Consider the following 17,442-nt stretch of genomic DNA (forward strand, 5'->3'; position numbering starts at 1 on the left):
TATTTAATTATTGTTGTGCCTATCTCAGAAGCCATGATGGTTTGGTCATCTTTGAAAAAAAAATAAGGTATGTGATGATGCGTCCTTCCTTCTATCGGTAATGTGACTCTATCTCAAAATTGCGTCACACTCTGGGAAATTATGAAATTCTGGGCGATTTTAAGTTTATTCCACAGTGGAAATATCTGTCAGTTTAATAATTCATGTCTGCTACCCCGAATTGTTCTACTCTTGTTTCTATGCAACTTCAGCACTATTCTGCCCTAAAGCTGAGTCGACACGGGAACGATGAGTGAGGAGTTCCAGGGTGAAGCATACGAAGCTGGCAAATGCTCCTCCCACCAGAGCAACCGACATTCCCTGGTGGGGAGAGAGGATGCTGAAGTTCATATTGTCCACATGTGAGATACGGTTTCGCATTATCTTCCCGATGATGTCTTTATTAATTTTATTCGTATTTCTTCCAGGTGATTACACACAACTTAGATATTTCTTGTAGTGAAAGGGTTAGGAGAATCAGCCATTAAAAGATTTGAACAGATAAATGTCCCAAGCAGAATAAAATTGTCTAGAGATGGTAGTAAAAAAATGACAAACTTCCTCTAGCTGAGTGGGTGTAAACTAACAGATTAGTTCACTGTTATTTAAAAGAAGAAAAAAAACATGATCTAAGTTACCCAAATGTTTGTAATGCCCAGGGAAGTCTTGAGTGCTACTGTTGTTGATGGATTGAGGCAGGAGGTGTAATTTGGAGTGTACATCTTGGTAAACTGACCGAACAGACCAGCCTCTGCGACACGCATCAACCTGGTGGAGATATAGTAGGCATAGAATATCACTATGCATTAAGATGAAAATGGCTATACACACACACACACACACACACACAGCTCCAATAGCACACAGGTTGGAAGTGTATCACTGAGCTCAGCTCTGGAGATACCTAAATTGTATCTATTTATGGGTCAAGCTCATATCAAGCAAATTTAGGTGGTGATTCAACATAGTAAAGCAAGAAATAACAAAGAAGTGTAGCCTAGAGTAAGAATACATCTATGTCAGTGACAAGGAGTGTGATGAATTTCCTTACGTCAGCTGGACATCAAGGTTAGCAGACGACCGAGTGATGCAGAAATTGTAAGTAGAAATCTTTTCTTTAAGATGGCTTCATACTTTGGAAAGATGCCTTTAGAAGGTGTTATGAGACAGAGGTACAAAACAGGATGATGACTTCTACCCAGAACTGGTTGCCAAGGAAACTTATGATAAATTAGTTGAAAAAGTGAATAGAAAGATTTTTACAAACTGAAATTGAAAAAATCAAGAATGAGCTATCCAGAGAAGAAGGAAAAAAATAAGGACTTAATAAAGGAAATAAAAAGAAAAGCCACAACAATAAATGAACTATCAGCTGAGGTAAATTCACTGGGAACAAAGGCTAGTGAAATGGGATATTCAGCTGTTAACCATGAGAGAATTATGGATGATTTCACAAATGATATGGAGAAAATCAGGCAAGCAAGCAGTCTGCTAGACCAAGTAGTAAAACTGAAGAGAAAATAACACAGGTTAATGAAATGGCGAAAAATTACCAAGATGGGGTACAAACTTTGTATGCTAAAATGGTGAAGTAAAGAATGATTTAGATACAAAGGTGGAAGAAAAAAGCGTACGAAAGGAAGTAAAAGAAATTATGAAAAACAACCCAAAACTAGTCAGGGAAGCTGTAGTGATTACCAAATCTACAGTAATCAGTGGCATAGGTGAAGAAGAAATAAAAAAAACAGAATCTCAAGGGACAAAAAGAAGATAGAAAATATAAAGAACATACTGCAGCAAGTATCAGAGGGTATCTGTGAGAAAGATATAGAACATAAAAGGCTAGGGAAATATGAGTGAAGTAAATCAAGGCCCCTGAAACCAACATTCCAGAGTGCAAACACTGTAGAGGAAATATTAAAAAATGCCAACAAACTCATGGAAAAAGAGGAATTCAAAAAAAAAAAAAAAATCAAGAGGAATTGGGAACACTAAAGGAGAAGAGCAAGGAAGCAAAACAAAAAACGAGAAAAGGTCAGAGGAAGAGAGGTGTAATCTTTTTTTACAAAGTAATTGGATTGTAGGTAAGAAAATGGTATACAAAAAGAAGGGAATCTTGTTTACATACTTGCTATGGCAAGTATGTAAACAAAATTTTTAAGTTGATGTACTCAGATGTAGATGGAATGGTATCTAAATTATTAGAGATGAAAGATTATAGCAAAGAAAAGGAACCACATATTATTTGCCTGACTGAAACAAAATTAACCCCAAGGATATCAAACGATACCCTAAACTTTGAGAAGTACAATATATGGAGAAGAGATAGGAGTGTAAAAAAAGGAGGAATTATAATATTAACAAAGAAAAATCTACAAGTCAAAGAAATAGAACTAGATATACTCTCTCAAGTAGAACTGATTGCAGTAGAGATAAATACATCTGAAGGGAAATTTATACATGCCACCCAAAACAAACACTTGGGAAAGGGGTGAATATGAAGACCTGGCAAAGAGTACAATTCAGAGTTTAAGAGCATTACTACATAGAATGGGAGAGAAATCTGAAAGAATTAACTGGATATTTCAATACAAATATAAATTGGAATACTCTAGATGTAAGAAGCCATGAAAGCTGTTGGGACTAAAAGCTCCTGGACCTTGTGCAGGAGTTTTTCCTAACACAACATGTAAAGGAAAACACCAGAAAAAGAGGACTTGATGATCCATCAGTATTAGATCTTATATTTACTAAGCAAGAAAGTGATACTGATAATATAATGTATCACACCCCATTCGGCAAAAAGCGACCATGCAGTATTAAATTGCAACTTCAGGATTGCATATGACATAGTTAACATTAATGAGAATTACAAAAAGAGCCTAAACTACAAAAAGGGCAACTACCATGACCTAAAGAAGTACTTCTTAATAATAGATTGGGAGAAAGAGCTTAGAGGACGAGACTTAAATGTTATATAAAGAAGGTTCTGTGAACTTTATGAAATAGGAGTCCAAAATTACATCCTACAGCACAAAGAACCAGAAAGGACAAAAAAGAAATGGTTTAATACAGAATGTAAAAAGTCAAAAGAAAAAAGAGACTTGTTGTGGAATAGATACAGAAGACACAATAGTGAGAGGGCATATAACAACTATAAACAGGCAAGAAACGATTATACAAGGATAAGGAGAGAAGCCCAGAGAGAGTTTGAGGAAGAGATAATAATTGAAAGTAGTGGTCAACTGAAGCTATTTTATAGCTACAAACAAAGCATAACCAAAGTTAAAGATAAAATACAATCCATTACGGACGAGGGGATCATCTATGCACAAGAGAAAGATGTTTGTGAAGCACTGAAACAAAATTTCCAATCAGTTTTTATGCAAGAAAATAATTTTGAGACGGATGATATGGAACAAGAATGCCCACACGTATTGCCAGATATCCAAATATCAGAAAAAGAAATACAGAAGGAGTTAAGTAAATCAGACAAAGGAAAAGCAAATGGTCCTGACAAAATTTCATGTTGGGTGTTACATGAATGTGCAGAAGAGTTAAGTAGACCAATATATTTAATATTCAAGGAATCCTTGGGTCAAGGTAAACTACCTGATATTTGGAAGAAAGCAAACATTGTTTCCCTATTCAGGAAAGGGAGTAGACAAAATCCACTCGATTACTGGCCAGTATCACTAATCAGTGTTGTAAGTAAGATATTAGAAAAGCTGAAAAGAAAAGTTTGGGTAAACCATCTAGTAGAACACAATATGATAACAGAAAGGCAGTTTGGTTTTAGGAAGGGAAAATCATGTGTTACGGTACTAACCTATTAAGCTACTATGACAGAGTTGCAGAAACATTACAGAAAAGAGGAGGATGGGTTGACAATATCTATCTAGATTTCAAGAAAGCATTTGACAGAGTACCGCACCAAAGACTTTTATGGAAACTGTACCATCCAGGAGGAATCCAAGGCAACTTATACTGGTGGATGCAAGATTCTCTCAGAAAAAGGGAAATGATAACAATACTAAAGGGAAATTACTCATCATGGAGGGAAGTGACTAGCAGAGTTCCACAGGGCTCAGTGCTGACACCAATCATGTTTTTAGTGTATATAAATGACATAGTAACATTGGAAATGAAAGCTATCTAAATATGTTTGCAGATGATGCAAAAATACAGTACCTAGGAGAATTACTAACACAGACTCTTGTAGAGAGCTACAAGAAGAATTAAATAAACTTCATGAATGGAGTGATAAAATGCAAATGGAATTCAGTGTGGACAAGTGTCATGTAATCAAGTTTGGTAAAAGTGGAAAAAGACCAGATTGGGATTATTAGTTAGGAAGTAAAACCCTACACACATCAGAAAGAGAGAAGGACCTACGTGTGATTATCAATAACAGACTATCTCCGGCTGACCACATCAGTGAGAAGGTACGGAACATGTATACACTGCTTGCAAATATGAGAATAGCATTCACATACATAAATAAAGACATGCTGAGAAAGATAATATCATTTATCAGACCAACCCTGGAGTATGCATCAGTAGTCTGGAGTCCTCATCTCAAAAAACACATAGACAAGATTGAAAAAGTTCAAAGGGCCGCTACAAGATGGGTACAAAGCTTAAGGGACCTAAGCTACGAAGAAAAAACAGAAAAAAAAATGAATCTGCCAACACTACGGGGGTGAAGGAAAGAGGAGACATGATTATGCTATATAAATATGTCCCAGGGAAAGAGAAAATCGACATAAAGGGGTATATAACCTATGGGGAAGCATCAGCAAGAGGACTCTGCGAAAAACTGCATGAAAAGAGGGGTGATAAAGACGTAAGGAAATTCAGTTTCCCAAATAGGGCAATTGATCAGTGGAATGCACTACCGAATGAAATAGTGTGTGCCAAAACAATTCATAAATTTAAGGATATGTATCATAAAACTGACTGAATACACGGGACAGTACGAGCTTGACTCATTCCTGTAAAAATACAATTAGGTAAAAACAATTCGGTAAGAAAACACACACACACACACACACACACACACACACACACACACACATAGGACACTCGTATGATACCAGGAGTTGAATTGCTATGGGACCTGCGCCGAGACTGTTGTTTCAAACAGTTTGCTGTAAAAAGTAACTAACTTTAACAGCGAGAGACACTACCCATCTTCTGGAGGTACTTTTGTCTCAATGGGCTAGAATTAACCAGTTTTACCAGAGTTGTCACTAGATGGTGCCAACTCAGGTGTCAGCTGATGGCAGATTTTGATTCTTCATGTCAAATTTCCTTATATGGTACCACTTTTATGTCTCCAAAGGCCTCCTTTTAACAAATTCGCCAGAAGCAGAAGAAGAAGAATGCTGGCTACACTAGACTTCCTGGCTGTCGCCACAGTAATAAGAGTAGAATTGTCTGGGGCCTGTGGTGAGGCTCTTATTTCAAACACTTTGCTGTAAAAAGTAACTAGCCTTAACAAAGAGAGACCCACTACCCAGGTAATGGAAGTGCATTAACAGTGCCTCACTACCCAAATAACCTTACAGTATATGCGACCTCTTTTATGTCTCGATAGGCTTAAATTAAGCACTTTTACTGAAGTTGTCGCTAGATGGTGCCACCTCAGGTGTCAACTTATGGCAGATTTGGATTCTTCATGTCAAATTACCTCTTATAATACCACCTTTATATCTCCAAAGGCCTCCTTTTAACAAATTCACCAGAAGCAGATGAAGCAGAAGAAGAAGAAAAGGTTGAAAAAGAAGTACGCTGGCCACTCATTGACCTGCTGGCTATCATCACAAGTAAAAACAACAATCAATGGGTAAACTTATATACCCCTTGAAGAAGTGTTAATTATACACTTAGGTTGTTTGTGGTGTTCACAAGCGAAGACAAAAAAAGGATGCAGAATATCTTGTTTTCTATTTTGATGGTAAATTATAACATTATGTCACTGGCACTTGTCTGCCTTCAGTTCTAAGGGTCTCATCATCTGACAAATATAACTAACCATCTATCTATCTATTGTCAGACACCTTAATCCCGTAAGGGATGGCCACAAACAAATTGTCTCCATGTCGCCCTGTCCCCTGCCATTTCACTGCCCTGCTCCCAGCTCACACCTCGCTCTCTCATATACCTCTCCACTCCATCCCTTCATCTCATCCTTGGCCTCCCCCTCCCTCTACCCCCTCCCTCCACCTCACTAACATAAACTCTCCTCGTCAGTTTGTCACTCTCCATCCTCTCCACATGGCCAAACCACCTCAATATGTTTCTCCTAACACTTCCTCTCACATCCACATCCACACCACAATGCTCCTTTACTTCATTTGTCAGTATGTCTTTCCATGTGACACCACATGCTCATCTCAAATAACCCATTTCCACTGCTCTCACTCTTGACTTCTGTCCCTCCAACAAGATCCAAGTTTCACATCCATACGTTAGAGTTGGTATCACAATAATGTCATGTAGTAACTTTTTCACTTTCATGCTCACTTCCCTGTTTCTTATCACTGCTTTCAAGGAGCCAGCAACCTTTCTTCCTTGTTCTACCCTTTCAAGCACTTCACCCTCTAAACTTGCATCCTTACGCATCACACTACCCAAGTACTTAAACACACTCACATTTTCCATTTCCTCCTCATCCAACCTCACTGTACATTCACTTCCTTCATTTCTCTCAAAGACCATAACTTTACTCCTTTCTACATTCACCTTTAGATTCTGTTTCTTACACACTCTCCCAGACTCATTCACCAAGCCTTGCAGCTCCCCTCCGTCTTCACTTAACCCTCTCGCCCAAGCATAAGTTTTATAAGTTTTGCCGACACACGATTTACTCCACTCTCCTCCCAGCCAGCCCACCCGCACGCCGCTGAACACACGTATTCTCGCCTTGTTTTCGCCACCCAAACCTCTATATATTGCCATGAAACCTACATATCTTATTCGCCCATGTTTGTTCTAGCCGACAAGAGAACAAAAAAACACAGAAAAATACGAATAAAAGTACATTAGGCTACCGTGAAAAAACATTTCCAAACATCAATTTCACTTCCCAACATCCTAGTTGGAATGTTTTCTATCATACAGAAAAATGTTATTAGAAGTTTTGATACAGAATTTCATCAGCTTTCTAATGGGAATGTCCGGTTATGATACGATGTGTAGTTTTCGAGAAAATAACCAAAAACTGAAAGCCATTTTTTGAAAAAAGCAGGGAGCTTTTCTGCAAAAGATTTCTCGCACACGTTATGTTTTTATTTCATATTATTGTGTAGAATTTCATGAGCTTTCTCATGCGCCACGCCGATTTTTGAAAGGCCTCATAGTTTCCGAGTAAATCGCAAAAAACTACTGGGTACTCACGGCCGTGCTGCACTTTCGTCATGTGCACATGATAACCTTTATATTCCCGCCAATGTAACTACGACTTTTCATTGGAGATATTACATTGTTATGTCCCGTACATACGTAGAATTCACTGATCATTATCATGGTTCTTAAAGGAAATCGATACGTCTAATAGTTTTTGAGTAACTGGACGACAAACGTAGAATGCTCCTCCTTGCCCGGAAGAGAGATAAAAACACTCCCTTTCCCTGCGTCACCCACATCTTCATATTTTCGCTCGTTAGGTTTTATTATTTTCTTTTTTCACTCAAAGTATACACGTAAAATGTCATACTGGTAAGCTCTTTGGTAGTGCTCTCAGAAACTCAACATGACCACCAGTCTTTTTACCAGGTAGTGATAATGAAGCTGAACTTTTTTCCATCTCATATGTGTACATGTAAAATACAATACTTATTTGTATAAAAAGTATAGAAATATAGAAATAGGTCAATATACAGATCAACAAAATAAGGATTACTCACTTCCTCCAGTGGTGTTGAGATGTTGGCAGAACCTTGAAGGGTTTGAAGACGAGGAGTTATGTAGTGTGTGTGTGTGTGTGTGTGTGTGTGGCGTATTTTGTTCTCTCCTCCTTGCACTACCGATGCACACAATAGATTTCTCCACGAACATTCGCTGCACGACATACGTATATATGTGTGGCATATTTCTTGTCTCTGATCCTTGTGCTAGGTTTTCGCTAAGTCAGTCAATGCATGCAATATTTCTCGGGGAACACTCGCTGCACTATTTTATTCCTATGTTTCACACTAGACCATATGCATTATAGCACTGCCTGAGATTGGTACAATACCTTTTCACTGAAGTCTGTGGTTGTGTGGCATATTTGTTGTCTCTGATACTTACGCTAGGTTGAGGTAAGTCATTCAATGCACGCAATATTTCTCAACGAACACTCGCTGCACTATTTTATATGTATATTTCACACTGAACTATTTGCAATATAAAACATACATGATTCCATCCCAACCACCTCTATTATTCCCTTCCTGACTCTGTGGTGACATGACTGCTTGTTTCCTGAGCGACTATGGCATATCTCAATGGCATACATAATGCCTGCTATGGTAGGCCAGTTATTTCACTAATCCAGGCACTATATGTTTCACAAAATATAAGTACTGGCTTCATTTTATATATATATATATATATATATATATATATATATATATATATATATATATATATATATATATATAATAGACCAACATGGTGAAACACACACAGTAGCACTTGATATTTCAAAAGCATTTGACAGAGTATGGCACCAGGCCTTATTGTCTATGATGTCACACTATGGCCTTGCATCACTGGTTCCTCTGATTTCTTCTTACCTCCATAGTAGAAAAATACGGGTCATGGTAGATGGAGTTTATTCCCATCTTCATTCCATAAATGCTGGCGTACCTCGGGGATCAGTTTTAGCGCCAACCCTCTTTCTCATTCATATTAATGACCTATCTGCCACCCACAACCCAATACACCCTTATGCTGATGACTCGACCCTTCATAGTTCTTTCACATTAGTACCTCTTTTACACAATTTCTATCTGTCTATAGCCCGACGCCCTAATCCCGCAGAGGGTGGCCACAAACAAAACGCCTCCAAGTCGCTCTGTCACCCACCATTTGACTACCCTCCCCCCAACTCACCCCCCCTCCCTCATATACCTCTCAACCCCATCCCTCCACCTCATCCTCAGTCTAACCCTCCCTCTCCCTCCCTCCACCTCACCCACATACACCCTCTTAGTCAGTCTTTCATTCTCCATTCTCTCCACATGTCCAAACCACCTCAGTGTATTTCTCCTAATCTTCTCAACCACATCCACATCCACCCCACAACGTTCCTTCACTTCTTCATTCGTCAACCTGTCCCTCCATGTCGCTCCACATGCTCCTCTCAAGTAGCTCATTTCCACTGCTCTCACTTTTGACTTGTTCCCCTCTTGCAAGGTCCATGCCTCGCTTCCATACGTCAGGGTAGGGATCACAATACTATCATGCAGTGACTTCTTAACTTCCATACTCACCTCCCTATTTCTCATCACTGCTTTCAGTGAACCAACAATCTTCCTTCCCTGTTGCACCGTTTCACGCACTTCATCCCCCAAAGTTCCATCCTTACTCATCATACTACCCAAGTACTTGAATGCACTTACATTCTCCATATCCTCTCCAACCAACCTCACTGTACATTGTTACTTCATTCCTCTCAAACACCATAACTTTACTTTTGTTTACATTAACTTTCAGCTTCCTCCTCCTACACACTGTCCCAAAGTCATTCACCAAACCTGCAACTCCCATTCATCTTCACTCAACAATACTGTATCATCAGCAAACAGCAACACCGGAATCTTCCAAATCTCACCCTCATTCATCAGAGCCACCCCCACATCCATTGCCCTACCTTGCACCTCCTTTACAATCCCATCCATGTATATATTAAACAGCCATGGAGACATCACACAACCCTGTTTCAATCCCACATTGAGATAAAAAAAAACTCACCATAGCCCTAGCTCCTTCGTACATACTCTTCACAGCACTCAACAATTTCCCCTCCACTCCATATATCCTTAATACCTTCCACATACTTTGCCCATCTATTCTGTCATAAGCTTTCTCCAAGTCCATGAAGGCAGCATACACTTTCTTTCCCTTTTCTAGATATTTCTAAACATCTTAGAACAAATATCTGATCTACACACCCTTTTCCCTTCCTAAATCCCCCTTGTTCTTCTCCAACTAGCTCCTCTGTCATATGCCTAACCCTATCAGTGAGTATTCTACCATATATTTTACCAGTCACACTAAGAAGGCAAATACCCCTATGGTTACCACATATCTCTCTGTCCCCTTTTCCTTTGTATAAAGGAACAATTATACCTGATTTCCAGTCCTCTGGAACCCTTCCCTCTTCCCAAGCCAATCTACACAACTTCCATATCCACTGCACAACAATCTCACCCCCATACCTCAGCATTTCACCACACACTTCATCAATTCCTGGGGCCTTTCCGAACTTGATCTTCTTCATTGCTTCCACTACTTCCGCCCTACTGATCTCTTCCTCCCTCCTCTCATCTCTTCTTCTCCCAGCCATTCCCCAACCACTTATACTCGCACTGCTGCCACTCTCTACATTCAACAAATCCTCAAAGTGCTCCTTCCATCTCCTCAATTTCTCTCTCTTCTCCACCAACAATCTATTATTCCCATCTTTCACTCCCTACTATTTCCTCTTTCACACTGCCTTACTTTCTTTACCTCCTCCCAAAACAATTTCTTACTCTCCCTCCATTTCACACTCAGATTCCTCCCAAACTCTTCATCTACTTTCTTCTTACTTTCCCTCACCAGTCTCTTCACCTCCCATCTCCTGCTCACATATACCTCTCTCTTCTCTCTCTCATCTTCTCGCCACAATTTGATATTATAAATTCCCAAATAACCACAGCAATTTCTCTGAACCAGGACCTTTCTAAAATTAATCAATGGGGACAAAAAACTCTGGTCTCATTTATTTGCTTAGAAAACTAAATACATTAATTTCTCCAAAAGAAAGAATCCCTCAGACTCTCGCATAATTTTAAATGATGTCAGTATTCCCATATCCACTACAATTGATATCCTAGGTGTTACTCTAAACCCCAACCTAAGCTGGACAGCTTATATTATATCCCTTGCTAAAAATGCTTCTAAAAAACTGGGACTTATGTACAGAGTTCGTGAGTTCTTCACTGACAAGCAGATGGCCACAATATACAAAAGTCATGTGCGTTCTCAGATCGAATACTGTTCACCACTGTGGAGTGGATGTGGAGCGGTTGCATTGAGGCAGTTGGACAAAATTCAAAATGAAGCCATTAGATTAATCAATAATCCTGCCATAACGCAGGACCTTCCTCCATTATCAGTACGTAGAGATGTTGCTTCTTTACCATTATTTTATCGATATTTTAACCGTAAGTGCTCTGACGAACTAGTACAACGGGACCACACAAGCACTTGCCCAGTCAATTGACACCATACCTTGCACAAAGCACACATTCAACAATCTTACCAACCAGTCAACAATAGTCACTCCACCACCTTTCAGACATTCCACAGCACACCCATCCATAGCTGCAGCTTTCCCTGTTTTCATCTCCTCTACTGCCTCTTGCACTTCCTCCTTCGTGATCAAAGAATCATTCAACTCTCCCAACACATTTATTCCTTGCACCCTAAAATCCGCCACAATCTCAGCCTCCCTTTCCTCCTCTGCATTTAAGTCTTTCAAAATACTCCGGCCATCTCTTCCTTACTGCATCCATCTCAATTAACATCCTTCCATCCTCTGCTTTTACTCGCTCTTCCTTCCCAGACTCTCCCTCTTGCACCATTTTCACCTCCTTCGAAACCATTTTCTTATTCTGTTGAAAATTTTCAGTCAGCCGCCTACCCCACCTCTCATCTGCTGCCACTTTAGCATCACGCACAGCCCTTCTCGCCCTATTCCTCTTTTCCTTATACCTCTCATATGACACCTCATCCTTCCTCTCCAGCCACACTTCATATGCACGTCTCTTCTCAGCCACAGCCATACTTACTTCCTCGCACCACCATTCACTTCCTTTTCTTACACCACCACCCACACGTCTCACACCACACACCACTTCTGCATGCCCCACCACAGCACTCTTAAACAACTGCCATTCCTCCTCCACACTGCCATTTTCCTGATCTTTCACTGCGTTCCACTCATCGTTCAATTTCTCATGATACTCTATCATTTTCTCTCTTTTATCCAACTCACTCACTTTCAAAACCTCCCTGCCACACCTAACCCTCCTAGCTCTCACCCATCTCTTACCTACTCTTAACTTTCCCTCCACCAGGTAGTGGTCAGACATACCTCCACCCTCCCCTCTCAGAACTCTCACATCCAACAATCTTCCTATTACATTCCTAGACACAACCACATAGTCCATCAAAGCTCCATCAACAACCCTTCCACCCTCCTGTCTCACCCATGTATACTTATAAATATCTTTCTTCTCAAACAGGGTATTTCCAATCACCATCTCTCGCTCAACACACATCCCTATCATTCGTTCCCCATTTACATTTCTTCCTGGCACACCATGCATACCAACTACACCTTCAACTGCTACATTTCCCACTCTAGCATTCAGATCTCCCATCATTACCACATTCACATTCGCTCCAAAACTCTGCAGACACTCATCATCATCATTCCAGAAAGACTCCCACTCTTCTTCATCCCTTTCACTACCAGGCCCATATGCACTCACAAACACCCACAACTCTAGTTCAATTTTCGCTTTCACCCACATAATAATAATAATAATAATAATGAAAGTGACGAGGAGGACGAGGAGGAGATATAGGTGTGCGTATTTAGGAGTACATGAATGTGACGATGATGGTGGTTGTTGTGGGAATGGTTGTGGTTGCAGTGAGCGGTGGTCACTGTGACTGTGTTGTGGTGGTTGTGATGGTGGTGTGGCAGTGTTGGATATTCTCGTGATGAGTGACGGTGTTATGGTCGCTTCTGGTATTGCAGTTGTGTTAAACGTGAGTGATTGTCCTGTGTGGTGGTACTTAGTTGAGGGATTATGATTTAGTAACACTGATGGGAGGCTGGGATATGAATGAAAGTGTTGGGCAGTATAGTCGGGATATGATAATCTACTATGGTGGTAGCGATGGTATTTGTTGTGCGTGTTAGTCTATATGGGTGTGGTTTTGGCTGGGATGATGCGTTGTGAAATATCGATGAAATGTCAAGGCTACAGGGCAGAGGTGAAAGTATAACCATTAGGAGAGATGCCGGTCTTAGCTAGTACAGTAGCAAACTCTGCTGCTGTGGCGAAATAGTACTTCCCTTGCAATGGGGCAGCTTCCTTAATTCAGTTTTTATGTCTGGTGGAGGCGAGAAAGCAATAATGAGATGTGTTATGATCTTGGAGTGCTGTATAGTGTTAAAAACAATATTGAAATTGTCTTCATCCTAAAGTCCTAAAGCCAAAACAATAACTACTCGTCTTGGACCCGCCTCAGTCATTAACAGGGACGAATTGTTGTTTATACGATTATGCTAAGATGAGGGTAGGAAGGAGGGAGGGGAGAGGAGACTGGGAAAGGAAGAAAAAATAGAAAAGCTGATGGTGGGAAGGGTATGCAAGCACATGTCGGGGAGGTTCTCTCTCTCTCTCTCTCTCTCTCTCTCTCTCTCTCTCTCTCTCTCTCTCTCTCTCACACACACACACACACACATTTTCCTCACCTGCCTTCACTACTCTCTATATTTCCGCACCTCCTTTTCCATACCTACATTCCATCTCTCCATTGCACAGATTAATCCTCATGTTTCCTTCCCATCTTTTCCCACACCAAGCCTCGCTGCGTACACCCTTTCTCTTCCCATATACCTTTTCATCCTGTATTCATCACACTCAATTTTCCGTCTGTATTCATGGACACAAATTAACAACGAAGGTGAATAGGATAAGAATAATAATATTAGTTGTGGGTCCAGTGTATAGGTGAGAATGATGAAAAGTGCTTGTGGTGATGTTTCCGTCTGTAATTGTGATAAGTCATAGTGATAACTGTTTGTTATGCGGTGTGGCTGTGGTGATGTTTTTGGATGTGGTGGTGACGCGGTAGATGGTAGAGTTTGTGGTGTGGTTGTGATTGTGACTGAGTGGTGAGTGTAGCTCTACAAAATGTAATGGTGGTGATGTGGTACATGGTAAAGTCTGTGGTGGTGGTGTGGTTGTGGTTGTGACTGTGCGTGGTAAGGGTAGTCCTGTGTGATGGAAGTTACGATAGACATTCCAGTGCGAGAGAGACAGCATAAAACAGGATCTGATAAACGTCCACGAGGTATAATCACTTTGTTAAACTACCCCTGCGCGTGTGAGGGTACTGACTCTCATGCTGTAGAGAGTCTAAGCAATGATTTAGGATAGTATTGCAATTTGCTTTAAAGATTTCTTACCACATCTTCCCATATGATTACCACATCTTCCTACATGATTACCACATCTTCCTACATGATTACCACATCTTCCTATATGATTACCACATCTTCCTACATGATTACCACATCTTCCTACATGATTACCACATCTTCCTACACGATTACCACATCTTCCTACATGATTACCACATCTTCCTACATGATTACCACATCTTCCTACACAATTACCACATCTTCCTACACGAATACCACCTCGTCCTACACGATTACCACATCTTCCTACATGATTACCACATCTTCCTACACGATTACCACATCTTCCTACATCAATACCACATCGTCCTACACAATTACCACATCTCCCTTCTAGGTTTCTGGGCATTGCCAGTAGATATCCTGCAATTTCTCAGTGATGCAAAATATACAGTATATGTTGATATTAATCTTGCATCAGCGGCATAAAGGATGGTGTTAGTGTGTATCCTGGCAACTATATCGCTAACAGAAAGGTGCTTTGACATTTGCCGCACTGCTTCATGTACGGGTCTTGTTTTGTTTCCTTGGCACATCGACCTCGTGCAGGGCTACTGAACTGATCTCACGAAAAGCAAAGCATTGTATCTGTTAGTCACCCTAAAAATAAATAAATAAATAATTAATAAATAACGGAAGTAAAAAAATAGAAGTTAAACTGCCTTTTGTATGGAATAAATTGCATCTCAGTGTGTTAAGCCGTGTAGACACAATTTAGGTAAACCTTACAAGGATACCTGAACACTTGGTAGCCTAATACTGCCACTTCACTGCTGCTAGTACTAGATGATAAAGGTAACGAGTGCATTCTGGTGATGATATGAACATAAGATCTGAATATCAAGCAAGGAAAATCTCGGAAGCTAAATAAAATCGTCTGGGGTTTGAAGAAATAACAACTTTTTTTGGATCAAAGGAATTAAAACTGCAGCACGATGATGTCTGTTATATTTTATTCCTGCAACTGTCAAGCGATTTTATTGATCTTCAGGCTCATGTGCCGGAGAAATAAAACCCTCACTGTAAACTGATCCTTTGATGAATAACTATTTTGGTAACTGCCAATTGAAAGAGTAAGTTCTCTTGAATCTGTGGCCTGTCTTCTGTTTTATGTTTTGTGTATCAATGCCGGGATAGACTAGTCGAAGTGACGGAAACAGATGTAACTATGATTAACCTGCCGAAGTTACATTTGTTTCTTAGGTGAAATTATCTGGAGGTATAAAATAATGACTACAAACTCACTTCATCATACTGAAGGAGTTAAGGGTTAGGTGGTCGGGGTATCAGAAACTTCTCCACCAAAAAGCTCATTCCTCCGAGACAGAGACCCAGTAGGAGTAGCAACAGTGGGCCCAGAATATGAAGAAGCGTCAGACTCCTAAACTTTGTGTGTTGACTGTCCTTTTCCATCTTTCCCTTCTGCTGGAGAGTCCTCAGCTCCTCTCGCTGTTTGATGCGTTGGTCTCGCGCAGCGGCTGCCAGTTCTTCCTTCTTCCATTGCTCATACAAACCAGCCTGAGAACAATATCATATGTAGGACAAGTTAAACGTGCCAGGGTAAGGAACGCAATTTAAACAGTTAAACTTGTTAATAAAACGAATCAATCCATTCAGCATGCAGTTCTCTGTTGATTCAACAGCAGCGTAAGGACCCTTGACTAGGCCATGCAGAGCAAAATAAGACGAAAGGGACTAGTTGTTCTTCCCTTCCAGACATTGTGTGACTAGAATTTCAACAACCCACTGGATTTAAAACAAATTAGCCCGATCTGATTAGTACTACTGAATGCATTGTTCTAACAGGAGTCAAGAAGATATATATGGGTGAAATGAACGAGTTTAATTAATAGTATGACATTCTCGCAAAGCACCAGCCATTTCTCCCCTTCAGTTTGATGTGGTTCAGGTAAGAAGGTGTTATTGTTAAAGCTTCACCACATAAGTACGATGACGAATATAACACCTTTTACTGTCTGCAGACGGATATATAACACTTAATTTAGATTTTCCCTACTGGAGAACTGAACAGGCCTTCACCATCCCCTTCACTAAAGTATAAATGAATAAAATATACGTAAATTATAAACAAGAGATGCAGGTCATGGTGTGTTGTTAGCCTTACAATAATTAATCGGTTTTATGGAACTCAACAGGGAGTAAATCATAGTTATTCTGTACTTACTTCCACCAGATACCTCATAACGCCGTCCACTGCAGGCTTATACGGTGCATCGTGTGTGATGGGCCAGCCCCACAGGAGCTTAAACATATTCTCCTTTCCGAGGTACAGGAGGGAGGTGCCGTCTAAGCGAGTGAAGTGCTTGGACACTGTGACACGAAGGTTCAGCTCGGTGTCGAAGTGAGCTTGTTTTCTGTCACGATAATAGAGTTAGCGTCACTTGGACTGCTGATATTTCTGTCCACAGTTCACACACACACACACACACACACACACACACACACACACACACAACGAGCCCGCGCGCGCCTGTATGGATGGATGGATGGATGGGTTTCAAATATCACTACAATCAACAGGATGTTTTCTACACTGTACGTTAAATCAACTTCCCTGTGGACCCCAGGCTTCCGGGTGTGAAGATGCCCTGAGCTTTACCTGTTTCTTTTCTTTTTTTTTTTTTAGTCGACTATTTGCTGAAATCCTTCAGACCTAATCAACGGATTTCCAAAAACTTCTTATGCCTGGTAATTCGTCAAACAGCGAGGAAGAACGCGCCTTTAGCAGTTGCCGTAATGTTCCGTTATGACTGACGATATATGATTTTTTCTCATGTTCTTTTCGGCTTTTCGTTGTATCTGTGAAACGTGGAGATAATTCGACAAGAAGTCGTCGGGTAATTATCTTTACGATCATTTGTCTTTCAAACAAGACATGATGGGACGGGATCCCTGCATTCTAG

General features: G+C 40.4%; 1 protein-coding gene across 1 annotated transcript in view; it reads right to left on the bottom strand.

The window, feature by feature from the left end:
- Positions 1-237: 237 nt before the first annotated feature.
- Positions 238-17,442, bottom strand: part of LOC145397182 (uncharacterized) — a 36,305-nt gene continuing 19,100 nt past the window's right edge. The window contains exons 11-14 of the mRNA XM_080270381.1: positions 16,704-16,893; positions 15,906-16,036; positions 678-807; positions 238-360 (exon numbers count right to left, since the gene is read on the bottom strand). Coding sequence (XP_080126507.1) covers positions 238-360; positions 678-807; positions 15,906-16,036; positions 16,704-16,893 — 574 coding nt within the window. The remainder of the gene's footprint in view (positions 361-677; positions 808-15,905; positions 16,037-16,703; positions 16,894-17,442) is intronic.

Source organism: Coenobita brevimanus, chromosome 40, assembly GCF_032717465.1.
Source record: "Coenobita brevimanus isolate Jiangsu-jjx chromosome 40, ASM3271746v2, whole genome shotgun sequence".
Classification (NCBI taxonomy): Eukaryota; Metazoa; Arthropoda; class Malacostraca; order Decapoda; family Coenobitidae; genus Coenobita; species Coenobita brevimanus.